Source organism: Arachis hypogaea, chromosome 7, assembly GCF_003086295.3.
Source record: "Arachis hypogaea cultivar Tifrunner chromosome 7, arahy.Tifrunner.gnm2.J5K5, whole genome shotgun sequence".
Classification (NCBI taxonomy): domain Eukaryota; kingdom Viridiplantae; phylum Streptophyta; class Magnoliopsida; order Fabales; family Fabaceae; genus Arachis; species Arachis hypogaea.
Window position 1 is genome coordinate 66,652,552 of NC_092042.1, and position 23,552 is coordinate 66,676,103.

The 23,552-nt window shown below is 38.2% G+C and overlaps 1 protein-coding gene across 1 annotated transcript; it reads left to right on the plus strand.

Moving 5' to 3' along the window:
• Window positions 1–12,701: 12,701 nt before the first annotated feature.
• Window positions 12,702–13,592, plus strand: LOC140174393 (zinc finger BED domain-containing protein RICESLEEPER 2-like). The gene is made up of 3 exons (XM_072198843.1): window positions 12,702–13,001; window positions 13,082–13,400; window positions 13,489–13,592. Exons 1-3 carry the CDS (start codon window positions 12,702–12,704, stop codon window positions 13,590–13,592), a joined length of 723 nt encoding a protein of 240 aa, XP_072054944.1.
• The last annotated feature ends 9,960 nt before the right edge of the window (window positions 13,593–23,552 follow it).

Genomic DNA, 23,552 nt, shown 5'->3' on the forward strand with positions numbered 1-23,552 from the left:
TTAATAGCAAGCATTGCTGCATCTTTATTCAGAAATTTCAAGCGAAGCTCTAGCTCCCTTTCACCGGTCAAACCATATTTACTGGGTATGTCATCCGCATTTGTCGAGTTCATTGGACCAAGACATAAGTGCAGGTAGTGGTCGAGGGTGCTGTTCGAAAGACCTCCAACCCTTGCCACATTTATCGGTTCGACACGAGTTGGGATAACCCTGTCGCCCTCAAATGGTTGGGTTTCCGGAACAACTTCTGCTTCCTCTCTGCTATCATCCTCAATCTCGTCTTCCTCAAAGGAGTCAGCCAACCTGTTGGCCATTCCTTCCGGATATGCGACATGGACAGTGGGGGAGGGACGTCGGTCAGGAGTTTCTGCATTTTGGGTGGGGGCTACGAAGGCGTTAAAGGACGGACTGCGAGCCCTACCAAACTCCGAAAACGGAATGCCTTCACTAGCACCAGAATTTTGCATTTTCTCTACGTTATTTGAACTAGATGAGCTGCCCCCCACATCTTGGAGCTTCACACAGTTCCATCGAATAGATGCTTCTAATCCTACGATGATACGAAAACATCATCGACACGTGCTGGTCAGATTTAATATGCATTTTCTGATATGCAAACGAACTTGCCACGGCAACTGGCATCCTGTAAATCAGCGTACTAATCTCCTTTTTTCCAATCAACCCAGTGTTCATTAGAATCATATTTTTTAGTTGTTGCAGAGATGATTGTGGGGGGAATCGTTATCCAAAGTGGGTCATCACACATAAAGGTCACTCCTTTGGCTGTATACGAAATTTCTCCATTGGGATATATGACCACATAAATGTGTTCAGATGCCATTACCATACCAAAAATTGGTGAAGGCAGCTTCTATGGAAATGGAATTTTCGGAGAGAAATTGAGGGTAGAAGAAGTGAAAATTGGAAATGTGGCTTTAGTTCTGCAGGAGAAGGGTTTTAATAGCCTAGCCGTTGTTCAAATTCGTGTGTGGTACACACAGATTTGTCACTTTCGTATGCGGTACAACAGACATGGAGTTCTCAACTCACCTCCGCCGTTCCCCCATTTCGTGCCTGGCATCCCTGACTTGTTCCTTCCATTTCGTTGCTGCCACGAAGGAAATGGGCTAGCTATTTTGTGCTAGCTGAACCTGATATGGTTCGCCCATTTCGTGGGAACCTTGGGTGAAATGAGGTTGTAATCCATTTCGCGGACACCGTGCAAGAAATGGAAGTGCACATTTTCAGAATAGTTTCACATCGTGCACATTTTGGGAATTAAAGTATTTTACATGCGCATTTAGGTAAAAAAGTCGTACTTCTTGTCCTTTTTTTTCTCCTCGTGCTTTTTGAAATCATGTTTGCCTATATTCTTAATTTTTTTGTTGCATTGAATTTAATTTTATTGTTATTGGCTTCATTGATGTGAGTATAATGTTGATCCTTTAGAAATAAATGGGTGTTGGTTGTTGTATGATAAAAATAGATGATAAAAATAGTTTCTTTTTTTCTTTTTGATGTTTCTATTTTGCATGCTTGAAGTTGCTAGTGTTGTGTTTGTGTTGAAAGATTTGTTGCCCTTCAAGTGGCCGTGGTGCTACTACTAGTGTAACATCCTACCACGTAAAACTTTACGCTTAAGTCGTAAAATAGAGGTGGTGAGGTATTACAACCTCTATATATATATATATATATATATATATATATATATATTTGAAAAATTCGTAACTAGGAGCCTTGAAGGAAAGTTAAAGCAAAACCGTAAAAAGAAAAAATCAACACACTCGAAAACATAAAATCGGATAAACAGAAAGGATAAACCATAAAAATAAGGAGTAGAGTACCAAGAATACAGAATATCAAGCTTTAGACTCGACCTGCGAAGCCAAGGCCAGCTGTAGTATAATTACATACATACATATAAACATATCCCAGAGTATCCCAAAAGACATAAAATAAGCCCCCTAATTGTCCAAAAAGTCTCTAGGAGGATTAAACATAAAGTACAAGAGGAGAAGAGTCTATATACATATATATATACATAGTAATATGACAAAATATAATATCCCCACTTCGCTTGCCATAGGAACCTCCAGACGCTCACCGAGGTGCATTTCGACCTACATCTGAAAACAATAACATATGTTTGGAATGAGAACCGGAGGTTCTCAGCATAGTAAAGTTGCCAACGTACATAATATATAAGATCTCGGGAAAGTCAGCAGTAATCCTAGAACTCTTGACACTCAAAATTAAACTTAAGGAATAAATTAAACCAGAAATTTGGTAAACTGTCTAAGGTTCTCAAGTTCTGAATCTAATCCTAACTCAACACTTCACTCGTACCTCTTCCAACCCTCCGAAACAACGGTGTAACTACCCTCGTCATGCCTCCACCATATGAGGGGTCTTTCAGTTGCATAGACATACAATTCAAGCAAGGAAACACAAATAAATGCAGTTACAACAAATAGGCAATTAACAGATGAACATAGTCAAGCAATTAGGCAAACCAAGATAATGCATACTCAAGCAAATCATTCAAATTCACATGATGCATGTCTTTCTTATGGCTGGTGATATCATCTGTCGGTTACATAGCCAGCTCGACATATCCTGGTAGCAAACCTTGGACAGTCTCTCTGTATGCGCATCCCTAAGCTCAAAATTATCCACGAGAAGAATCCCAAGTTTACATGGGAGATACAACACCCCAAACTCAAACATATCTATGGGAAAAATCCCAAGCTGACATGCGGGAGTACCCCAAGCTTAATTCATATGTATGTGCAAGCCCATAAGGAAACCAGAGAGTTAAAGTGTCCAGTCACATCTTACATATAGGGGTCAACGAATGTCTCAAAAATCTTTAAACACATAAAAATCATGTGATCATTTAATCATAAATCATCAATATCAATATCAATCTCATTTCATCTCAACTCATTCAACATTATCATCATTGCTATTAGTTATAGATCATTTATCATTATTCACTTCATTGCCTTAACAACTCAACCATTCATCACTTCACAATTTCTTCTTAACTTTTCACTTAACTTCTTCAACATGCCCACCCTTTTTCTAAAGCTTGAAGACTCATTAACGGATTTTAAATAGGTATTAAAAAGATTTAGAAAGATAGAGGATTGACTTAACACTCAAAAATCTCATTTTTGGCGAAAACAGAGGCTTGCGTATGTGAGACTATGTCTGCATACGCGAGATTGCAAAACAGAGGGAGTGCTCGCGTCGCATGTACCGTCCACGTACGCGAGACCATATTCGTGTACTCGAGATTACAAAACAGTGGGCATATCTCGCGTCGCTTGTGTAGGTCGCGTACGCGACATTCCCTTTTCCTCAAAAGCGGTTAAGTTTGTAGAAAACCAGATTTTTGAACCGAAGTTCACACACGCATAACTTTCTCGTTTTAAATGATTTTTTATCCGTTCTTCAAATGGCATGAACTTCACGAACCCAATTTTCATTCAAAATAAGTTTCACTTAAATTGGGGGTCTGGAAGCTGAGTTATAGCTTACCGAAGTTGGTCAAAATTTTACTTTTTAACAAAACATCAAAATTCTATTCTTTCCAAAATCTTAATTTTAAACCATTATTTTATTCCTCAAAATAACACCAAATTTCATCCAAAACAATTCCATACCCTTTTCACCCATTTCTCAACATGCCACTATCCAATTCCATAAATTTTCACCCAAGGAATTCCTAATTATACCACATTATTCATAAATCATCAATCTATTATGATCATTACTCATAGTCATTATCAAACCTCATCAACAATCAATGATTCACCACATTCTCATCATTAGTACATACAAACCTCATCAACACACTCAAAATATTCAATTCAATTATAAACATTATTCATCAATTTCATCATCAAAATTTACTATCATTATCCACCATCAACAATTGTCAATAATCTACTTATTCTTATCACAACACAATGTTTTCACTAAAGCTTGATAATCCTTACAATTCAACTTAGTTCAACTTATCCTACGATCAACTAGCCTAAGTTTTCACGTAACAATATATATTATCTACGAGAAACAAAAACCATACCTTAGCCGATTTCTTCCTAAGCCAAAGACACCTCAATTTCAGCGTTTTCTCAAGCTTTCACTTCACCAAAATCACACCAAAACTAGTTCCCAGCTTCTGAGGTTTCAAATCCACAAGTTCAACCACCAATAGGACTTCAAATCAACATAATTCAATCTATTTCAATCTTATATTACCATAATCAACATCAAAGCTTATTAATTCAACAATCCACATAAGGGTTTAAGAGTTCTTACCTTCCTCAAGCATCAATGGAACAAAACCTAATAATTTTCTCTAGCTAGTTTGATCCTAAAACACCAAAACGTTACAAATCTCAATATCCAATTACCCAAATTTTGAAATTAGGAAAAAGAGATACTGAGGTTGAAGTTGCGATATCCTTACTGAATTAGTTAGTGGACTTTGTAGAGTTTGACATGGTGGTCGTGTGGCCGTAAACGGTACTGCGATCGGAACTCCGGATTGAAAGTTATGGTGGAATAAAAATTGTAGCAAGGGTTTGAGTATTCTTCCTTTCTCCTCATGCAAGTTTTATCATGTTTCATTTTGCGAATGGGGAAGGAAGAGCCGAATCTCTTAGTATTGGGTGAATTGGGTTAGGCCTTAGTCCCAATATGGGCCCGATTCATTCGGTTTGGTCCGTTTGGTCCAATTTTAGTCCAAAATCTCTAAATTTGTATTAAAATTCATATTAACTTATTTCTACTTCTTTAAACAAAACATTTAATTTTTTTAAATAATAATTAATTTATTAACTAATTATTTATTAATTTTGCATATTTTACAACTAGCATGGTAGTGCCATTACCAGTTCTTTGGAAGTGTGTTTGTGAGATTGGGTATCTTTGTGCCTGTTTGAATGGTGCCACCATTGCTAAAGGTCATGGATACGAAAACTTTAGATATTGCACCTGATATTATAGTATCTAAAGTATAGGTAAGTCGGAATTTCTCTAAAATTTCTGTATCCATCATGAAAACTACACCTAATACTATGTTATCTACCCACTCAACACTCTTGGGTATGTTAGAAGAAATTTTAGATATTGAAGATCGAGACATAGAGGTTGAGCACCCACAAAAAATAATGCATAACTACCTTAAAACTCATAAAAAATCGGTTTCGCCAACAATCAAAGAAAAATGGGTGAAAAATTATTCATTTTTGCCTACGCTCAACAATGGTAGCATTACTCAAATAGGCACAAAGACAACCAATATCACGAACTCACAATCAAGGTACCAATGACAGCACTACTATCCTAGTGGCGGGCCCACCACTATTGGAGGGACAATATATAATACCCATGTATTATTAAAGGATAAAAAAGAAACTATTTTTTTTATCATTTTTATCCTTTTTAGCATATAGAAAAAAAGCATCAGAAGGAAAAAAGAAACCATTTTTATCATCCATTTTTATCATCATACAATATACAGTACCCATTTATTTCTAAAGGAACAACACCATACTAAATCAAGAATAGAGGCAGGCATATTTCGAAAAGCAAAAGGAGAAAAAAGAGGACAAGAAGTACCAACCTGAGAATTGAAGAATGAAAGAAAGCAAAGAATGCTTAAAGAATCTAAAAGAGGCACTACCAAAAGTGAAGGAAAATGTATAAAGCAAATGAAGAAGGCAAAAATACGAAGAGTTTAAGGGAATGAAAACCAGAAGAAAAAGAAAAAGGAAGAGGAAATAAATATAAATAATGCTTTATAAAGACAAAGGAGTATTTTTTTTCCTGATTTAATGACAGGCACAATTATCAAGGAAACTAAAAAAAGTGCAAAAATAGTTGAAGCGATATGTACATATCCCAATAATCACGTCGAGATTTCTGACTTGGTCAGCTTCTAGATTAGGTCGAGCATATAATTTCATACGTTAGGATATTTGACTCATCCATCGATTGACTAGCCCTTCGAAGAGAGTCAACTTGGTAACAACGTAGCCTGGGTTTACACTCGAGGCCCGACCTCTAAGGCCGATCTTCGAGTAGAGGCATTGAGGTAATTAAGACCATAGCTCAAAATGGACGAGCCACTTTAATCAAACTTAGTAGAATCATCCTAGAACTAGAAAGAGCAATTTAAAAGTCACATGGGTTAACCTACTAGACCTACTTGGGGTACAAGCATTACAACTTGCGCTTGACTTGATTTGGGAGGCAAGTTATAGTCTGTCACCTTACTACGTCAATTGCTATCTATGTTAGTTTATAAATATACCCAATGACAATGTACTTCTATTTTCTGTGGGCTTACAAGTTATAAGAGAACTTCAAGTGTTTAAACCACGTACTTAATATTTTTCATACCACTTGGATAATATAAATCAACACTTAAATGCTAGTGGTAACGTATAAGTACTTTTTCAAGGCTTAAACCAATTTCCAATAACTTATAGGAAGCTATACTTTTCACACCACTTAGAAATATAAATGACCATGAAAGTAAAAAGTTTAAGGGTTGGGAGAATATGCAAGCACGATATATTTTGGTTTATTGTAATATCTTTACCTATGTCCATTCCTTCCCATCAAGGTGCGGAGATTTCCTATATACCACCAAACTTCTAGGGTGTTTGATAAATCACTATAACAACGAGCACTTTTATACACCTGTCATATCACCACTAACTACAGTATATTATGACATGCTCCACCTTAGAGACGTCGGCTCCAAGGACTCAAAGTAATTCAAACTTCAAGTACATTTTCCTTGAGCGTATAGTATACATCATGGTATCCTCGCTGACTATACTGTATCGAAAGACTCGTGTAACACCCTACCACACAGAGCGTTATTCCTAGGTCATAAATCAAAGGCAGTGAGATGCTATGACCTCTAAAAATAAAATACATGCATATATAACAAAGATAATATAGCTAGGAGCTTTAAAAGAAAAGGGGTACAATCAAACCAAATTTGAAGATGCATCGCTCACGAAATACGATAAGACAGAAAGCTTATACGTAAAACCAAAAGACGCATATATAGAGTTCTAATGGATAAGTATAAACAAACTCTAGACTCGACCTACGAAGCCAAGGGCGGCTAGAATATATATATATATATATATAACTCAACACTAAACCAAAAGACAAAAACAAATCCTAGTTTTTCATAGTCAACCTCTAAGAGGGACAAAACATAATTTTATACAAAATCGGAAAAAATACATACATAGATAACTAAATACATAATATAAAAAGCCCAAAAGATAATTCTTCGCTTCCAAAAAGCAAATCCAGCACACTCCGAGGCGTGTCACGTCCTACATCTGAAAAATAGCAAATACGTATGGAATGAGATCTGGGGGTTCTCAGTATGGTAAAGGTGCCCACAGGATAATATATATAAGGTCCCGAAAAAGCCAGAGGCAATCCTAGAACTCCGACACTCAGATTTTTAACGTAAAGATTATACTAAACCAGAAATTTGATACTCTTATCTCAGGGATTCTATTTCTAATCTAACTCCTCACCTCATGTCATCTCAAACCTTCTCATCACCGATGGAACTACTCTCAGCATCATCTTTGCCAGCATGAGGAATCTCTCAGTTGCAAAGACATACAAAACATACAAGTAATACATAATTAAAGAAATAGATACAACATTTAAGTCATGTAGCATATAGACATATATAAGCAATTAGGCAAACTAACATATGCATACTTAAACAAATCATACAAATGCACATGATGCATGTCTGCTTTATGACCGATGATATCATCTATCAGTTATCCAGCCAAACCCGACATGTCCTGTAGCGAACCCTGGACAATCACATCGATGCGTAGCTCAAGCATATGCATATATATAAATAATCAATAATCCATTGCGCGGCTGGGTCAAAGGGACATCAAATCTCAACTTGGAACTAGTTAGGGCGAGTCACTGTGTTTGCCCCGGGGGACTATGATCAATCATAAATACCATCCTGGAGCAAGTGAGGCGACCACTGCATCTACCCAGGAAGCTCACAATCATCTCAACCTGGAGCAAGTGGGGCGCACCACACCCTTGCATTTACCCAGGGAGCTCAAACCATCTCATCCTGGAGTAAGTGGAGCGAACTACACTTTTGCATCTACCTGGAAAGCCTCAACTAACCAAACTGGAGCAAGTGGGGTGAACCATAACCCTTGTGTCTACCTAGGAAGTACGTTCTCATAGGTCCATGAGGAATAAAGGAGGGGATCCTAACCTCCCACCATCTCGCCGGAGGCGATTTTACAATACCAGGAGGAACAAAGAAGGGGATCCTCAGCTTCCCTATCTCACTGAGGTTGCACTTTTGAGAAAGAGTGTTCGAGATAAAACAATCACAGTTATAATCAAATTACGCCCAATATTATATTTATAGTTAACTTACAGTTCTTTAAACTCATCTCCATTATACTTCGTCATCTTCTCTCTAATCAACATAAAAACACTTCACGAAACTACTCTAGTTAATCTACCCCCATTACTCCGTAATCCTAAGTCTCTGACTCTAAATACAAAACAGAACTACCCCTTCTATTACCAGTATTCTCTTGCTCACCCCAAAAGTCTAAATACTCGCTAATGAATCTCAAATGGTAATTTCAAAGGGTTGGAAATCTAGAGGTAGGGTTTGTAACTTAAAAACAATATTTTCAGAAAACAGGGATTCTGTGTACACAGGCCATGTTCGCGTATGCACCACTTGTTCGTCTACGTGAGCCCTTGGATAGGGAACCATTCTCGCGTCGCGTAGCATTGCTCGCGTATGCGAGCCTATCATGTGGCTCATTTCGCATAAGTGAGAACGTCTGGGCAAAGCCCAAGGTCTGTGTTGCGTGCATGTCCACGTACGCGCCTGTATCAGAAACTTCAAAAAGTATGTTAAGTCAGAAAAATCAGTTTTTCATACACAACTTTGAACTCGCATAACTTTTTTGTTAAAAATAATTTTGAATTCGTTCTTCGAACGATATGAACTTCACAGACCCAATTTTTATTCAAAATAATTTTTACAAAATAGGAGGGTCTGGAAGCCAAATTATGCCCTGCCAAAGTTGGTCAAAAATTAGTTTTTTACCAAAAGAATTCAAACCTCTATGTTTTCAAATCATAAATTCAAAAACCCATAAACCACAACCTAAAAAAGATCCAAACTTTAATTCAACACCAACCAAATCAATACTACTGCCTTTTTTTATCATACCTCAATCATACCACTCTTAATTATTCAATTAAATTCATGTTCCACCATTCACAATTCTCACCCATTTCACAATCTCCATCTATTCAACAATTCCATTAATAATTTCTAACCAACTTCAACATTAATCATCAACAAATCAAGTTATATACATATACCATTTCTAATCAATCAAACCAACCAAATTCATGTCACTCAAACCTATCCTAAGGCAACAAGCCTAAGTTTTCACGCAACATTATATATTAACTATGAGTAGGGGTGGCAAACAGGCCTTAATCCGCCGGGCTGACCCGCGTAACCCGCCAAAAAAGGCGGGCTGGGCTGGAAATTTGGGACCACCGAAAGACAAAAGCCCGCCTAACCCAAATCGTTTAAACCGTGGGCTTTGGCGGGGCGGGGCGGGCTTCCCCAATGGGCTGAAGCCTTTTTTTGGCTGAACCCAGACCCAGAACCCATGAACCCACCCACCCGACCCAACCCGACCCAACCCCATTCCCCACCCAGCGAAATGGCTGAAACCCTAAATTGAATCCCCAATCCTTAATCCCTAATTCCAGATTTGCAGCTGCCTCACTCTCACTCCTCTCAGTTCCTCGGCAGTACTCAGACACTCAGTCATCTCGTCTCCAGTCTCCTTGACGGCTCTCAGCCTTTCACTCGGTTCCTCAGTCTCAGTTCCTCACCGTCACTCTCAGTCTCTCACTCGGTCATCCTCAGCTCCTCACCGTCACTCTCAGTCTCTCACTTCCATCGTCCATCGACCTCAGCTCGAACTTCAGAGTTCCATCCTCAGTCCTCACCTCTGACGGTCGCTGAGTCAGAGTCAGTTCCTCACCGTCGATCTTTGGTCATCGTGGCCTACTGAGTGATAGCCACCGCTGCTGCTCCGTCTAGCCGTCGTCGCTGCTGCCTGCTGGTCTTGGTCCTGGCTCCTAGGTCTTCTGAGTCGTGACTTGTCCTTTGACTCTGCTGGTCTCGCTCTCGGTCACGGCTGTTCCACGCTCTGGGTCTTGTGTTTTGTGCTGTTTGATATAGGTAAATTAGGGTTGATATTTGGTTGAGTTTTGATTATGGTTGATATTTGGTTAAATCTGATTATGGTTGAGTTTCTTATTTACATTTTCTTGTTTACACACTCCTTGATCCTTCAAGGTCTCCACAACTCTAACCTTTGCTAATGCTATTACTTGAACACATATTTGTAACTAATTCTTTGTTTTCAAATTATTAACACAAGTTGATATATGATATACTTGATGATTGTAATTTATAGTGTGTGTTGCTAAGTGAAGGTGCATGGTATTGTTATTTATTATGTACATAAAAGGGTGTTACTAAACTACGAAAAGTACCAAAGATTTGGACAAAATAAAACCATAGGCATATAGATAGTGGTTTTGAGGAAGCCAATGGTATATAGATAATGTTGTTTGGAGTTTTGGAATAAGGTTCAATGCATTATCCTTATATTTTGGATTTGGACCACTTGTCTTTGTCACACAAAGTGTCACGCTCACTTAATGTTCGTATATGAGCATAATGTAGATTACAAAATTTCAATTCATATGCAACTAATCCTTTTTTTGTTTTGTTGTTGCATCAAATGCAGCTATCTATGTAGTTGCTAGTGCAGTTTTTAGCACCCAAGTGGTGAATTTGATAATAGATTAATTGCTCAATGTTTATGGATCCATCATGTCATGCCATCATGAGGGGAATTTCTTTATAGGGTTGATCTTTAAAGAGAAATAATGATTGTTGGTTAAATACTTGAATCTGATGCAGATTCAAAAATTGTTTCTTATTTTTTGTGTTGTTTCATAATGGTTGAGTTTTGATTATGGTTGATAATGGTTGATATTTGGCTGAATACTTGAATCTGATGCGGATTCAGAATTTGTTTCTTGTTTTTTGTGTTGTTTCATAATGGTTGAGTTTTGATTATGATTGATAATGGTTGATATTTGGCTGAATACTTGAATCTGATGCAGATTCAGAAATTGTTTGCTATTTTTTGTATGGTTTGCTAATGGTTGAAAAACCTAGTTCATATAAACAATTTACATTTACTTTTATTTCAGGAAATATGAATTCTGAAACTGTGAGTAACCTTGTTACTACTGGAGTTGGTTCTGAGGTTGCTCCGGTCGAGGTTGATGAACCTAGTTCGAAAAGGCTGAGACCAGCAACCTCCGATGTTTGGAATTTTTTCAAAAAGCTCAGTCCAGATAAGGATGGAGTAGAACGTGCTGAGTGTAAAGGATGCAAGAAAGTGTTTAACGCTGGAGGTAAGCGATATGGCACTTCTACTATAGAACGGCATCTTGATAGTTGTACTCAAATTAAGCATGAAGATATTGGTCAGACTATAGCAGAATTGCAACTTAAAATGGGTTCACTTAAGATTGATTCAGGAGTGGCTAGAAATATGTTTGCTGGGTATGTAGTTGTTGGGGATAAGCCTTTTAATATGGTTGATGATAGGAGATTTAGAAATTGGGTGAAATATATTAGTCCAACTTTGAAACTTTCTTCTAGGAATACGATTAAGGCTGCCATAGTGAAAGTTCACAAGAGAGAAGCTGCGAAACTTAAAAAAATTTTAGTTTCCATTCCAAATAGAATTTGCTTAACATCTGATCTTTGGACTTCCAGTACCAATGAGGGGTTTATATGTTTGACTACACATTTTGTTGATGAGAACTGGAAATTACAGAGTAAAATTCTCAATTTTTGTCATATGCCCCCTCCTCACACAGGATTTGAGTTGTCTTCTAAAATCATTACGCTTTTGACTGAGTGGAAAGTTGATAAAAAGATTTTTTCCATTACTTTGGATAATGCTTCTTCTAATGATACTTGTGTTGAACACTTGAAAAGTACTTTGGATGTGCATGGTTCATTGTTGTGTGGTGGTGAATTCTTTCATGTTCGTTGCTCTGCTCATATTTTAAATCTTATTGTCCAAGATGGAATGAAAATATGTGGTGATGCAGTGTATAAGATTAGAGAGTCTATTCAGTTTCTGAGAAAATCTGAAAGTCGAATGGTTAAATTTAAAGAATGTTTTGAAGATATTGAGGGACTTTAGTATACGACTGCATTATGTTTAGATGTTCCTACTAGGTGGAATTCACTTTATGCAATGCTTGCAAGTGCTATTCCTTATAAGAAAGCTTTTGAAATGTATAAAGTAAAAGAAGCTGGGTTTAGGGAGTATTGTCCTTTATCAGATGAGTGGAGAAGAACTGAAAAGATATGTGATTTCTTGTTACCATTTTACCAAACTACCAAGTTGATGTCCGGAACTTCTTACCCAACATCCAACTTGTATTTTTTACAAGTTTGGCAAATCCAACTTATTTTAATGAATAGTTTGAAGAATGATGAAGTGCTTATAAGGAACATGGGAGAAAAAATGATGATTAAGTTCAAGAAATATTGGGAAGAATACATTGTTGTTCTTGCATTTGGGGCAGTTCTTGATCCTAGATTTAAACTCAACACTTTGGTTCATTGCTATAATGAGATTGATCCTATTAGTGCTAAAGACAAAGTGGAGCTTGTGAAGAGTAAGTTATACAAGCTTTTTGAGGTTTATGACCAAAATTCCTCTACAACTGTAGAAAGTTCTTCCCAACTTTCAAGTAATTTTTCTCAAGCAACATCTTCTGCAATTGGAACTCGGCTTATTAAAATTGTTGGTGTAAGTATTTTTATCTACTTGATTATATGTGTTTCTTATTTTTCATACTTTTTGATTCATATATTGTTTGTAATGCAAAGGATTTGATGTCCCGTAATCAAGAAGCTGAAGTGAAAAGTGGAAAGAACCAACTGGATATTTATTTGAGTGAGGCAACATTATTTTGCAATGATGCAATCATTGATGTTTTGCAATGGTGGAAAGACAACCATCATCGTTTTTCAACACTATCACTAATGGCACGAGATTTGTTGAGAATTCCTATTACTACCGTGGCTTCAGAATCTGCATTTAGCATGGGTTCTCATGTTTTGAATAAGTATAGAAGTCGTTTGTTGTCAGATAATGTTGAAGCGGTAATTTGCACCAGAAATTGGATACGTGGATATGATGATTTTGGTATATTATATTTATGACATACATACTTGAGTGATTTTGAACATTATTATGTACTTTTTTGCTAATATATTTAATTACTTTATTCTAGAGGAAGATAAAGATCAGGAAGATATTGCAAAAGGAGAAGGCTATTCTTCAGGAGTTGGTTCCAATGATGTTATTGACTTATATGAAGATGAAGATGAAAATTAAGTGTATTAAATTAAGTTTAATTTACTTTGAAGACTATTTATAATTATGTTTTTGGACTTTGGATTATATATTTATTTTGTCTATGGGACTATTTATAAGTTATAACTATGTTTTTGTATTTTGGATAATTGGATTATGTTTATTTATTTTGAAGACTATTTATATTTAATATTTGTATTTATATTGATTTAAATAGAAGATATTAGATATGTCCTTATAAATATAAAAAAAACAATTAATTAGGCGGGCTTAGCCCGCCAGCCCGCCATTAGGCGGGGCGGGCTAGGATTTCGGGACCGCCTGAATAGGCGGGGCGGGCCAGCCTGCCAGATGGCGGGCTTCTGGCGGGGCTGGGCGGGGCAGGCGGGCTTCCCCGCCTGACACCCCTAATTATGAGAAACCAAAACCATACCTTGGCCGATTCTTCCTTACGCTCAAAAGCGCCTCAAAAGTCCTCTCCTCCACAAGCTCCAAGTCTCCAATTCCAAACCAAACAAAATTTCCAGCTTCCAAGGCTCACTTCAAGCATTCAACATCCACTAATTTGATTCCAATTGCTCCAATTTTTCCAATTCAACACAATATCAATTTAATTCATATAATTCCTCAAGATTAGTACTAGAGCACACAAAATTAGACAAATCAGAAAGGTTTAAAATTTTCTTACCTTACCAGTATATGTACAATCCTATCTTGTCACATTAGAAGTATGTCAAACAAATTCTACGATACACTACAAGAAAAATACTGAGAATCATTGAAATTACCGATGGATTTAGTGTCAGACTTTAGGGCCAAATTTTGCTTCGAATTTTTCGTCGGATATGGGAATAAATTCTTCACACTAAAATATTACCGTCGGAGTTGATGTTCCCACGGTAACATCAACAGTAATATTTGGAGGGAGAAAAACAAATTTTGGCACGCTAGCTACCGTTGGATTTAGTGGCGAATAAATCTGACGCTGAACATAGTTTAGTGAAATGCTGCATTTTGGTTACACGAAGTACGTTACCGTCGGATTAATCCATCGGTAAATCCGACGGTAATCGTACCCTAAATTTGAACCGTGAACCTCTTTTTTTTCATTTTGAAATTTCATTCTCTCTCTCTAAACCCCTCACCTTTTCCCCTACCGCCATTGCCGTTGCCCTGTCGCCGCTGTTGCACTGCCCTGCTGCCACTGGTGAGACTGTTACCACTGGATACACCGTCATTGTTCTCTGTTTCCACCACCCCTGCCCTATCGCCGCTACTCCAACCGTCAATTTCTGTCTTCTCTCTTCTAGTTTCATTCCAGGTTAGTTAGTTGATTTTTGGTAATTAGTTAATCTTATTTTCATTTAGTAAGTTGATTTTTAGTAATTAGCTTAGTAGATTATTTGCTGATGTAGTTGATTTTAAGTGGGTAGGTTAGGATAATTTCTAGTTAATCATATATTTGTGTATCATTATGGTTTGTAATATAACATAAATATTTCAAACAAATTAAAGTAGTGAGATGTCTAAGTATCAATTATATGAATAGAAACAATAATGACTCTGAATTATGTTGTTAGGCTTGGTTTTATTATATAACTAGAAGTTTGAGAATATATAATAATAATGTATCTTAGCATCTGCTTGTATTGATCTGTTGTAGCAATTACATATATTTTCGTGTTCTATATATTTAAATAAAATTGTCTTCAAACATATGTTTTCAATAATAATGATGTTATTCCTTAGCATATTGATGAGCGGATAATTTGTACGCTTTTTGGCATTGTTTTTAGTATGTTTATAGTCTGATCTAGTTAGTTTTTAGTATATTTTTATTAGTTTTTAGTTAAAATTCACTTTTCTGGACTTTACTATGAGTGTGTGTGTTTTTCTGTGATTTCAGGTATTTTCTGGCTGAAATTGAGGGGCCTGAGCAAAAATCTGATTCAGAGACTAAAAAGGACTGCAGATGCTGTTGGATTCTGACCTCCCTGTACTCGAAGTGGATTTTCTGGAGCTACAGAAGCCCAATTGGCGCGCTCTCAACGGAGTTGGAAAGTAGACATCCTGGGCTTTCCAGCAATATATGATAGTCCATACTTTGCCCAAGATTTGATGGCCCAAACCGGCGTTCAAAGTCACCCTCAGAAATTCCAGCGTTAAACGCTGGAACTGGCACCAAAATGGGAGTTAAACGCCCAAACTGGCATAAAAGCTGGCGTTTAACTCCAAGAGAAGTCTCTGCACGAAAATGCTTCATTGCTCAGCCCAAGCACACACCAAGTGGGCCCGGAAGTGGATTTTTATGTCATTTACTCATTTTTGTAAACCTTAGGCTACTAGTTTTCTATAAGTAGGACCTTTTACTATTGTATTTTCATCTTGGTTCTTCTGGTTCCCTCTCTGGGGCCGAAACCAATGATCACTCTTGTTCTTATGTATTTTCAACGGTGGAGTTTCTACACACCATAGATTAAGGTGTGGAGCTCTGCTGTACCTCGAGTATTAATGCAATTACTATTGTTCTTCTATTCAATTCCACTTGTTCTTGTTCTAAGATATCACTTGTTCTTCAACTTGACGAATGTGATGATCCGTGACACTCATCATCATTCTCACCTATGAACGTGTGACTGACAACCACCTCCGTTCTACCTTCGATTGGGTGAATATCTCTTGGATTCCTGATTGCACGATGCATGGTTGATCGCCTGACAACCGAGTGCTCGCCTGACAACCGAGCCAACCATTCCGTGAGATCAGAGTCTTCGTGGTATAGGCTAGAACTGATGGCGGCATTCAAGAGAATCCGGAAGGTCTAACCTTGTCTGTGGTATTCTGAGTAGGATTCAATGATTGAATGACTGTGACGTGCTTCAAACTCCTAGCAGGCGGGGCGTTAGTGACAGACGCAAAAGAATCGCTGGATTCTATTCCGGCCTGACCGAGAACCGACAGATGATTAGCCATGCTGTGACAGAGCATAGGAACATTTTCACTGAGAGGATGGGAGGTAGCCACTGACAACGGTGAAACCCTACATAAGCTTGCCATGGAAAGGAGTAAGAAGGATTGGATGAAGACAGTAGGAAAGCAGAGAGACGGAAGGGAAGGCATCTTCATGCGCTTATCTGAAGTTCCTACCAATGAATTACATAAGTACCTCTATCTTTATCTTTATGTTTTTATGCGTTCATCACCATATCCATTTGAGTTTGCCTGACTAAGATTTACAAGATGACCATAGCTTGCTTCATACTAACAATCTCCGTGGGATCGACCCTTACTCGCGTAAGGTTTATTACTTGGACGACCCAGTGCACTTGCTGGTTAGTTGTGCGAAGTTGTGTTTATGCCATGGTATTGAACACCAAGTTTTGGGGTTCATGACCGGGGATTATGAGAGTTGTGAAAAGTATTGTTCACAATTTCGCGCACCAATCATCAACCTGTAGAAAACATAAAATAACAAAGGAAAATAATAAATATAACATTGGGTTGCCTCCCAACAAGCGCTTCTTTAATGTCAGTAGCTTGACAGTGGGCTCTCATGGAGCCTCACAGATACTCAGAGCCATGTTGGAACCTCCCAACACCAAACTTAGAGTTTGAATGTGGGGGTTCAACACCAAACTTAGAATTTGGTTGTGGCCTCTCAACACCAAACTTAGAGTTTGAATGTGGGGGCTCTGTTTGACTCTGTTTTGGGAGAAGCTCTTCATGCTTCCTTTCCATGGTTACAGAAGGAGAACCTTGAGTCTTATAGTTTGCACTGTCTGTAAGCCATGGAGCTTCCTGAATAGCAAATAATTGCTCATCCGGAAAGGTTTCAGAGATCTCAGTAGAAGGGAGGGACGCCCCAGCTACTGGTTCTATTCGGGACAGATGATCAGCTACTTGGTTCTCTGTCCATTTTCTGTCTCTTATTTCTATATCAAACTCTTGCAGAAGCAACACCCATCTTATAAGCCTGGGTTTTGAATCCTGCTTTGTGAGTAAGTACTTAAGAGCAGCATGGTCAGTGTACACAATCACCTTTGATCCCACTAGATAGGATCTAAACTTGTCAATGGCATAGACCACTGCAAGTAACTCTTTTTCTGTGGTTGTGTAATTCTTCTGTGCATCATTTAGAACACGGCTGGCATAATAAATGACGTGCAGAAGCTTATTATGCCTCTGTCCCAACACTGCACCAATGGCATGGTCACTGGCATCACACATTAGTTCGAATGGCAATGTCCAGTCTGGTGCAGAGATGACTGGTGCTGTGACCAGCTTGGCTTTCAGGGTCTCAAATGCCTGCAGACACTGTGTGTCAAACACAAATGGTGTGTCAGCAGCTAGCAGATTACTCAGAGGTTTGGCAATTTTTGAAAAATCCTTTATAAACCTTCTGTAGAATCCTGCATGCCCCAGAAAGCTTCTGATTGCCTTAACATTGGTAGGTGGTGGTAATTTTTCAATTACTTCAACTTTAGCTTGATCCACCTCTATTCCCTTGTTTGAAATTTTATGCCCAAGGACAATCCCTTCAGTCACCATAAAGTGACATTTTTCCCAGTTTAAAACTAGGTTGGTCTCTTGGCATCTTTTCAGAACAAGTGCTAGATGGTTAAGGCAGGAGCTGAATGAGTCTCCAAATACTGAAAAGTCATCCATGAAGACTTCCAGAAATTTTTCTACCATATCTGAGAAGATAGAGAGCATGCACCTCTGAAAAGTTGCAGGTGCATTGCACAGACCAAAAGGCATCCTTCTGTAGGCAAATACTCCAGAAGGACATGTAAATGCTGTTTTCTCTTGGTCCTGAGGATCTACTGCAATTTGGTTGTAACCTGAGTAGCCGTCCAAAAAGCAGTAGTATTCATGACCTGCTAGTCTCTCTAGCATCTGGTCTATGAATGGTAAAGGAAAATGATCCTTTCTGGTGACTGTATTAAGCCTTCTGTAGTCAATACACATGCGCAACCCTGTAACTGTTCTTGTAGGAACGAGTTCATTCTTTTCATTATGAACCACTGTCATGCCTCCCTTCTTAGGGACAACGTGGACAGGGCTCACCCAGGGGCTATCAGAAATAGGATAAATAATCCCAGCCTCTAGTAACTTAGTGACCTCTTTCTGCACCACCTCCTTCATGGCTGGATTTAGCCGCCTTTGTGGTTGAACCACTGGCTTAGCATCATCCTCCAATAGGATCTTGTGCATGCATCTTGCTGGGCTAATGCCCTTAAGATCACTTATGGACCACCCAAGAGCTGTCTTGTGTGTCCTTAGCACTTGAATTAGTGCTTCCTCTTCCTGTGGATTTAAAGCAGAGCTTATGATCACTGAAAAAGTGTCACCTTCTCCCAGAAATGCATATTTCAGGGATGGTGGTAGTGGCTTGAGCTCTGGTTTAGGAGGCTTATCTTCTTCCTGAGAAATTTTCAGAATTTCTTTTATTTCCTTTAGTTCCTCCAGATCAGGCTGAACATCTTTAAAGATGTCATCTAGCTCTGATTCAAGACTTTTAGTCATATTGACCTCCTCCACCAAAGAATCAATAATATCAGTGCTCATGCAGTCATTTGATGTGTCTGGATGCTGCATAGCTTTGACAACATTCAACTTGAACTCATCCTCATTGACTCTCAGGGTTAATTCCCCTTTTTGGACATCAATGAGGGTCCGTCCAGTTGCTAGGAAAGGTCTTCCTAGAATGAGAGTTGCACTCTTGTGCTCTTCCATTTCCAGCACTACAAAGTCAGTGGGAAAGGCAAATGGCCCAACCTTGACAATCATGTCTTCAATTATGCCTGATGGGTATTTAATGGAGCCATCAGTAAGTTGGAGACATATCCTGGTTGGTTTGACTTCTTCAGTCAAGCCAAGCTTTCTGATAGTGGATGCAGGTATTAGGTTGATACTTGCCCCAAGATCACATAGAGCTTTCTTGGTACAAGTACCCTCTAATGTGCATGGTATCATAAAGCTTCCAGGATCTTTAAGCTTCTCTGGTAAGCTCTTTAATATGACTGCACTGCATTCTTCAGTGAGAAAAACTTTTTTAGTTTCTCTCCAATCCTTCTTATGACTTAAGATCTCTTTCATGAACTTAGCATAAGAAGGTATTTGCTCAAGTGCCTCTGCAAACAGAATCTTTATTTCAAGAGTCCTTAGATAGTCTGCAAAGCGGGCAAATTGCTTATCCTGTTCCGCTTGGCGGAGTTTCTGAGGATAAGGCATCTTGGCTTTATATTCTTCAACCTTAATTGCTGCAGGTTTATTCCTTACAGAAGTGGTTGGAGAAGTCTTTTTAGAGGGGTTACTGTCAGCACTCTCAGGTGTCTGGTTCCCCTTTTGCGTTTGAACGCCAGGATTGGGTGGAAAATGGGCGTTTAACGCCAACTCTTCCCCTTTTTCTGGCGTTTGAACGCCAAAACTGGGCAGGGAATGGGCGTTTAACTCCAGCTTTCCCCCCTTTTCTGGCGTTTGAATGCCAATAGTATTCCTCTCTGGGCTCTTACTGTCCTCAGAGGAATTTTGGATAGTGGTTTGGCTATCCTCTGTCAATTGTTCCTTCATTGACTTTTTGCTACTTTGAGCAGTGTTATTCAATGTCTTCCCACTCCTCAGTTGAACTGCTTGGCATTCTTCTGTTATCTGTTTAGATAGCTGCTGTTTTGTCTGATTCAACTGTGATTCTATGTTCTTGTTAGCAATTTTAGTTTCTTGGAGCATCTCTTTAAATTCTGCTAACTGTTTTGTCATCAGGTGTAATTGTTGGTTAAGCTCAATCATCTGTTCTTGAGGATTAGGGTCAGTGGCTACTGCCATGACTTCCTCTTTTGGAGAGAACTCATTGCTAGAGTACAAATATTGATTTCTAGCAACAGTGTCTATAAGCTCTTGAGCCTCTTCAATTTTCTTCCTCATGTGTATAGATCCACCAGCTGAGTGGTCTAAAGACATCTGAGCTTTTTCTGTAAGCCCATAGTAGAAGATGTCTAACTGTACCCACTCTGAAAACATTTCAGAGGGGCATTTTCTTAGCATACCTCTATACCTCTCCCAGGCATTATAAAGGGATTCATTATCCTCTTGTTTAAAGCCTTGGATGTCCAGCCTTAGCTGTGTCATCCTCTTTGGAGGGTAAAAGTGATTCAGGAATTTGTCTGATAACTGTTTCCATGTCTTTATGCTTGCTGTAAGTTGGTTATTCAACCACCTCTTAGCTTGATCTTTTACAGCAAATGGAAACAGTAATAGTCTGTAGACATCCTGATCCACCTCTTTATCACGTACTGTGTCAGCAATTTGTAAGAACTGTGCCAGAAACTCAGTAGGCTCTTCCTGTGGAAGACCGGAATACTGGCAATTTTGCTGCATTATGATAATGAGTTGAGGATTTAGCTCAAAGCTGCTTGCTTTGATGGGAGGTGTACAGATGCTACTCCCATATGCAGCTGTAATGGGGTTAGCATATGACCCCAAAGTCCTTCTGGACTGCTCAATTCCACTTAGGTCCATGATGGAGAAAGGGAAATGATATGGATTGCAAGTAGATTATTTATTTATTTATTTATTTTTTTTTTTAAAGTGACCAAAAAAAATATAAAATAAAATAAATAGAAAATAAAATAAAATTTCGAAAACTAAAAGAAAAATAAAATCAAAGCAAATTGAAAACTAAATCAATCAACTAATTAAAAAGATTTTGGAATTGGCAATTAAAAAGATATGATTGAAAATTATTTTGAAAAAGATTTGAAATTTTTTTTTTGAAATGAGGAAAGAGAAAAACAACAAAATGACACCAAACTTAGAATTTTTAGAAAATCAGACATAAATTTTTGAAAACTTAAAGGAAAAACACAAAGAGGACACCAAACTTAGAATTTTTAAGGATCAAAAAGGGACTAAGGACATGCAAATTCGAAAATTAAGAGAAAAACAAAAGCATGCAATTGACACCAAACTTAAAATATGAAACTAGACTCAATCTAAAAGACTCTAAACTAACAAAAATAAAACAGTCCTAATCTAAGCAACAAGATAAGCCGTCAGTTGTCCAAACTCGAACAATCCCCGGCAACGGCGCCAAAAACTTGCTGCACGAAATTGCAATCACACTTTTGCAATTCCGCACAACTAACCAGCAAGTGCACTGGGTCGTCCAAGTAATACCTTACGTGAGTAAGGGTCGATCCCACAGAGATTGTCGGCTTGAAGCAAGCTATGGTTATCTTGTAAATCTTAGTCAGGATATCAATAATTATCAGGGTTGATTGTAAAAAGTAAAAGAACATGAAATAAGTACTTGTTTTGCAGTAATAGAGAACAGGTTGAGGTTTTGGAGATGCTCTGTCTTCTGAACCTCTGCTTTCCTACTGTCTTCTTCTTCAAACACGCAAGGCTCCTTCCATGGCAAGCTGTGTGCAAGGGTTTCACCGTTGTCAGTGGCTACCTCCCATCCTCTCAGTGGAAATGTTCAACGCACCCTGTCACGGCACGGCTATCCATCTGTCGGTTCTCAATCAGGCCGGAATAGAATCCAGTGATTCTTTTGCGTCTGTCACTAACGCCCCGCCCTCAGGAGTTTGAAGCTCGTCACAGTCATTCAATCATTGAATCCTACTCAGAATACCACAGACAAGGTTTAGACCTTCCGGATTCTCTTGAATGCCGCCATCAATTCTAGCTTATACCACGAAGATTCTGATTAAGGAATCCAAGAGATATCTACTCAATCTAAGGTAGAACGGAGGTGGTTGTCAGGCACGCGTTCATAGTTGAGAATATGATGAGTGTCACGGATCATCACATTCATCCGGGTAAAGAACAAGTGATATCTTAGAACGGAAGCAAGCATGATTGAATAAGAAACAGTAGTAATTGCATTAATCCATCAAGACACAGCAGAGCTCCTCACCCCCAACCATGGGATTTAGAGACTCATGCTGTAGAAGATACAATGAGAAACGTGTAAAGTGTCATGAGGTCCAGATACAATGTCAAAAGATCCTATTAATAGTGAACTAGTAACCTAGGGTTTACAGAAATGAGTAAATGACAGAAAAATCCACTTCCGGGCCTACTTGGTGTGTGCTTGGGCTGAGCATTGAAGTATTTTCGTGTAGAGACTCTTCCTGGAGTTAAACGCCAGCTTTTATGCCAGTTTGGGCGTTTAACTCCAATTTTTATGCCAGTTCCAGCGTTAAACGCTGGGAATTCTGAAGTTGATTTGCAACGCCGGTTTGGGCCATCAAATCTTGGGCAAAGTATGGACTATTATACATTGCTGGAAAGCCCAGGATGTCTACTTTCCAACAGCGTTGAGAGCGCGCCAATTGGGTTTCTGTAGCTCCAGAAAATCCACTTCGAGTGCAGGGAGGTCAGAATCCAACAGCATCTGCAGTCCTTTTCTGTCTCTGAATCAGATTTTTGCTCAGGTCCCTCAATTTCAGCCAGAAAATACCTGAAATCACAGAAAAACACACAAACTCATAGTAAAGTCCAGAAAAGTGAATTTTAATTAAAAACTAATAAAAATATACTAAAAACTAACTAAATCATACTAAAAACATACTAAAACCAATGCCAAAAAGCGTATAAATTATCCACTCATCAGCTTTCTACCAAAAATTTAAATAAAAAAATCAATAAAAATTGAAATTGATCTAAAACACAAAAAAAATTGAAAAAAAAACTAAAATTAAATCCTAAATCAAACTCTAAAGCAACCTCAGCAACAATTCCAAACTAAAAAAAAAAACTCGAACAAGAGGAATACTTATCACAATGGAGCAAACAAAAAAGGTGACGCAGAACAATATCAATAAGGCAGAATGTGAAAAATGTAACACTCTAATTATAGTGTCTCGCACGTTAAGTTATATGTCCGACCCTTAGTTAGGGTTTTTTTATTTATATACGCATGAAAAAGATATTAATTTTTATAATGTACATATTTTAAAAGTGTTTTTAAAATGT

What these genes read in the sequence shown, in the direction of transcription:
- LOC140174393 (XM_072198843.1), top strand. Translation starts at nt 12,702, where the DNA reads ATGGGAGAAAAAATGATGATTAAGTTCAAGAAATATTGGGAAGAATAC. An exon ending in GGCTTATTAAAATTGTTGGT is followed by an intron (nt 13,002 to 13,081) that starts GTAAGTATTTTT and finishes TGTAATGCAAAG; the next exon opens with GATTTGATGTCCCGTAATCA. An exon ending in ACGTGGATATGATGATTTTG is followed by an intron (nt 13,401 to 13,488) that starts GTATATTATATT and finishes ACTTTATTCTAG; the next exon opens with AGGAAGATAAAGATCAGGAA.